Below are 4,979 nucleotides of genomic sequence, written 5' to 3'. Positions count from 1 at the left end.
TCTGTTTTGGGAGACAAGGTCGATGAGGAATGTGCTGCAGCAGATCCTCCAGAGATTTCAGACGCTCAGAACAACCGCAAGCGCTGCCGTTAGTGATTGGAAATATCTATTATATTTCTATCAACCCGTCAACGTCTTTTCTATGCATTTTTAAAAACTGCTATTATCTTTGTATTCCATCATAAAGTTTGGATATTTTTTCCCTTGCATGTTTTCTTTGTTCGAATATTTTATTTCTATTTTAGATTACTAATGAAACGTCGACGGGTTCTAACTCATACAAGATTTGTCAGTGGTGTATTTTTTTTGTTTACCTATTTCTGACATTTTTTTTGTCCACCATAAACTATTTTTAACAAAGTCGAGTAAACTCTAAAAATAAATAATTTTGCAACCGTATAATTTTATAAATCTTTCTAGAGTTATTTTTTTTAAATAGTTTATTACAATTCTATATTTTGAAATTAATTTAGGTAAAATAAAAAAATAATTTAATTTATTGTTCGATAAATTGTTTAATTTTTTGAATTCAAATTTTATATTTTGTTCCTTACACTATTTGTTTTATATACCAACAACTACCTATGTAAATACTAAACAACTTCGTAAACATTATCTTTTGAATATGAAAGCGCTAATAAAGCTAATGGTTGATCAAATCATTACGAAAATAATGTATATGAATTCGCCGGTCATTCTTATATCAACTTAATCAAACTGTGTGACTTCCAAATGTTATGTTCATCACCATTATGTACAACACGGAAAAACAAAAGTGGAAAAAAATAAACGACAAAATCCCGTACACAAAATTACACAGCGATCAATAACTTATCCGGTCCCGCGCTTATACCCCTAGTTAAACAAATATGAATGTAATACTGTAATGTTAATTTTGTGAAACTGGATTGTAAACGTTCGATAAAAATTAACGGTTCTTGTGTGTTTACGTCCGGTTTAAATGGTTTAATTATAAACCGGATTTGATTGAAAGGAACTGGAGACAATACGGTCGGATTAGTAAAAGATCTGGTTCGGTTTTGTCTTTTAATTGGATATATTAATTACGCTTAGATCTCGTTAGGTAATTATTTTTAAAAAATTAGGTCCTTGAGACCTTTATCGATTTCACAGCTGGATTCCCATGTTCTTCTTCCTTCTTCTTCGAAGCTATTTCTGGAAAGTGTGGGCAGATTCTTGGCAATAACTGAGCTTCTTGGCTTTGATCTGCTGTTCACAGTCCTCTCCCCCCAATTCTTCTAAGTTTCGTGCTTCACTCAACCGTAAAGATCTATTATAGTAACTACTCAATTGTTAACATCAAGTTCGTGTCTTTTGAACTCCTTTCTCTGCTCCATTCAATCTTTGCAGATTCGTGATCAAGATGTTGAGACATTGACTGGAGTAGATGTTGAGTTTGTGGCAGCTTATGTTTAGAGTTCAATCTTTTTCATTACAAGTCCAAAGCTTCGGTCTTTTTTTTTAATACGGGAAATGAAACTGTTACGATCTGCTGGTGTAGTTTTCGTTTTTATCTTGGCCTTCCAGTTCGTGAACATACATTACTATGGTGGTGATATATTCTCTCTGTCTTCTCGAGATGAGTTTCCTGTATCCATACATGGAAACACAGAATCAATCAGGCCACTGTCCGGTCCTGTAAGAGTGAATGTTAGTAGTTGGAGATCAGCTGAAGGGGAAAGAGCCGGTTTAGAAGAAGATTATGTAACTGGCTCTGATACAAATGTTAGTGTTCAGTCTCATGATGATAGTTTTGTTGAGACTAGAAGCAGCTTGAACGGGAGTGATGCTGACACTGTTAATGAAAATAATAGAAATGTGGAGAATGCTCTGGACTCGTTGGTTGAGACGAGAAGCAGCTTGAACGGGAGTTATGTGGATATTGTGGAAGATGCTGAGATTGTTAATGAAAACAATAGGAATGTGGAGACTCTGGAGAGTAAATCTGATGATAATCTTTCCCCAGAGGTGAAAAGAGTAATGAATGTTTCAAATTCTGGGGTGGTTTCAATCTCTGAGATGATGAGTTTATTGCATCAGAGCCGCACTACTCATGTCTCACTGGTATGTGGTTATAGTCTCAAGCAGTGTCCTGGTTTCTACTACTACTACTACTACTACTACACCTTTGTATCTTATTTGTTCTTATTATATTTCTCTTTTTCAGAAAATGAAACGGCCTTCTGCAGTTGATCAGGAGCTGTTGTACGCAAGAACCCAAATTGAGAACTCACCAAAGGTGGAGAACGGCCCTTTACTGCACGGTCCTTTGTATTGGAATCTTTCCGTGTTCAAAAGGTAAGTCAGTATATATTGTTTTATGCATTTTGATGGCATGTATGTTTTAATAGTGTTAACTTTCTCCTGTAACTAGACATAGATTTGGTTTCTACTTCCAAAATAGATAGGAACCTTTGTATACTATCTATCATAAGTCTATACATTCGTTTTGCATTTGGCGAAATGGCTATGAGTTGTGTTTAGCTCGGTTTTCATGTCTCTATATTTTCGTGTGCAGGAGCTATGAGCTAATGGAGTCAAAGCTCAAAGTATATGTCTACAGGGAAGGCAAAAGACCTGTGTTTCACAAGCCAGTTCTGAAAGGGATATATGCATCCGAAGGATGGTTTATGAGACAGCTCAAAGCCAGCAAAACATTTGTCACGAAAAACCCGCGTAAATCTCACCTGTTCTACCTTCCTTTCAGCTCCAAAATGTTGGAAGAATCTCTCTATGTCCCTGGTTCTCACAGCGACAAGAATCTCGTTAAGTTTCTGAAGAACTACTTGGACATGATTTCCTCTAAATATCACTTCTGGAATAAAACTGGAGGATCAGATCATTTCCTGGTCGCTTGTCATGACTGGGTAAAGTCTTTTTAGTTCTACTTATTGCCATGAAACCACCACCTTTTGATCCCACTTCATCTTTGTCTTCCAGGCTCCTTCCGAGACAAGGCAGTACATGTCTAACTCCATCAGAGCATTATGCAACTCTGATGTCTCAGAAGGCTTTGTGTTTGGTAAAGATGTAGCACTTCCCGAGACAACTATTCTTGTTCCCAGGAGACCGCTTAGGGCTCTAGGAGGCAAACCCACTTCACAAAGGCACATACTTGCCTTCTTTGCAGGTGGGATGCACGGTTACCTTAGACCTCTCCTATTACAAACCTGGGGAGGTAACAGAGATCCGGACATGAAGATATTCAGTGAGATACCCAAATCTAAAGGGAAAAATAAGAGTTACATGGAGTTCATGAAGAGCAGCAAGTATTGCATTTGCCCAAAAGGGCATGAAGTTAATAGCCCTAGGGTCGTGGAGGCACTGTTCTATGAGTGTGTCCCTGTTATCATATCTGATAACTTCGTGCCTCCTTTCTTTGAAGTCATAAACTGGGAGTCTTTTGCAGTGTTTGTGTTGGAGAAAGATATACCTGACTTGAAGAACATATTATTATCGATAAGTGAGGAAAGATATAGAGAGATGCAGATGAGAGTGAAGATGGTGCAGAAGCATTTCCTTTGGCATTCTAAACCTGAGAGATTTGATATATTTCATATGATACTTCATTCTATTTGGTACAACAGAGTTTTTCAAACTTGAAACCACATATAATATACTTGGTTTGAAATATGTAGAGCTTGCATATGATCAGCAGAGAGATTCATTTATACAAAAATAAGACTGAACTTACAAGTTTTGTAATTAGAACCACATCATTTGAGTGTTCCCTAAGCAACAAACAAGTTTAGGAAAACGTCCAAGTCTTCTTGTATGCTTCACCTTTTGTGAATTATCCTTTTCATTACGTTGTATCATTCAGACAGTAATGTTTATCATAGTTTGCAATAGTAAAAACATGTTGTATCTTGATGTTTGATTAGCAGAGATTCATTTATACATAACTTACAAGATTCTAACTACAACCACATCATTTGAGTGTTTCCGAATCAACAAACAAGTTTATGAAAACGTCTGGCTCAGTTCTGGTATGTTCCATCTTTTATGAATTATCAATTTCATAACATTTTATCAGTAATGTTTATAATAGTTTGGAATATCATAATTAATCAGAATTTAAAAAAATCATTTATCATTAAATGTTTTGATTTATCTTCATCGTAGATGCCAAACAAACATACAATCATAATCTACATGTGGCCGTTTGAAAGAGATCGATCTTTAGGTCCCAAAAATAGTGAAATAGGCTTGAAAAATCTTTGGTTTTGATTCATCTTTTAAAAAAGAACGTTCACATAATTGGCTTATGGATAGTCGACAAAAAACATTGCTCTGGACATAACATAATGGCATACTTTTCAGTGGCTTAAAAAGATATGTATACTAGCTACTTGTTAATTGTTCATTTGTTCTAATGGAATCTCTTTTTGTGTATATTGTGTCCTACGTTAAAGCCAGAATCCCTTTTTTGGTTTCATACAAAAATAAGATAAAAATTTGAGGACCAAATAGATAGATAGGTATTGCTTGTAACCATCATCAGCCAAATTATTTCAAAACAGGACCACATAACGTTTGCTATAGTAATAGTATACGTGTATATAGATACTAGGGTTTAGGGCGGGTTGGTACTAAAATTTGAGTATTTCAAAATGATTAGTTTACTTTGATTGGAAAGTAATTTCTATTTTCAATAGGTAGGATTTGTCATTTTTTTTAGAAGTAAGCCTTACACAATTAGGACATTAACTCCATATACCCCTTTCTCTCTTAAAAAATTCTTTTTTTTCCCTTTATTAAAATATCATTTAATATTTATTTTTTTAAATAGAAAACGTGGGTCCAAAGTGTGTAAAGACTTCAATACCCTTGACCAATTAGAATATTCATAAACCCAACCTCTAATTTACCTACCCACCCAAAACAAATCGGATCCCCCCCCCCCCCAAATCCCGTCTCTGTTCTCTCTCTCGTAAAGTAGAGAAATTTTTTTTTTA

At 35.3% G+C, this 4,979-nt stretch overlaps 1 protein-coding gene across 3 annotated transcripts; it reads left to right on the top strand.

Moving 5' to 3' along the window:
• The first annotated feature begins 1,112 nt into the window (after positions 1-1,112).
• Positions 1,113-3,832, top strand: LOC106328789 (probable glycosyltransferase At5g03795). 3 transcript variants are annotated; one of them, XM_013767302.1, is made up of 5 exons: positions 1,113-1,259; positions 1,372-2,085; positions 2,189-2,319; positions 2,540-2,888; positions 2,962-3,832. In XM_013767302.1, exons 2-5 carry the CDS (start codon positions 1,495-1,497, stop codon positions 3,622-3,624), a joined length of 1,734 nt encoding a protein of 577 aa, XP_013622756.1. In that variant the 5' UTR covers positions 1,113-1,259; positions 1,372-1,494; the 3' UTR covers positions 3,625-3,832. The 3 variants fall into 3 exon arrangements, with proteins under 3 accessions (XP_013622756.1, XP_013622758.1, XP_013622757.1); XM_013767304.1 differs by having other exon boundaries at positions 1,113-1,263; XM_013767303.1 differs by having other exon boundaries at positions 1,113-1,283.
• The last annotated feature ends 1,147 nt before the right edge of the window (positions 3,833-4,979 follow it).

The sequence above is a fragment of the Brassica oleracea genome, chromosome C3 (assembly GCF_000695525.1).
Source record: "Brassica oleracea var. oleracea cultivar TO1000 chromosome C3, BOL, whole genome shotgun sequence".
Lineage (NCBI taxonomy): Eukaryota > Viridiplantae > Streptophyta > Magnoliopsida > Brassicales > Brassicaceae > Brassica > Brassica oleracea.
Note: the sequence above shows the minus strand (reverse complement) of the source record. Positions and strands in the feature narration are given on the sequence as shown.

Coding starts and splice junctions, on each gene's coding strand:
- LOC106328789 (XM_013767302.1), top strand. CDS start 1,495: ATGAAACTGTTACGATCTGCTGGTGTAGTTTTCGTTTTTATCTTGGCC. Junction 2,320..2,539: donor AATCTTTCCGTGTTCAAAAG/GTAAGTCAGTAT, acceptor TTTCGTGTGCAG/GAGCTATGAGCTAATGGAGT. Junction 2,889..2,961: donor TGGTCGCTTGTCATGACTGG/GTAAAGTCTTTT, acceptor TTTGTCTTCCAG/GCTCCTTCCGAGACAAGGCA.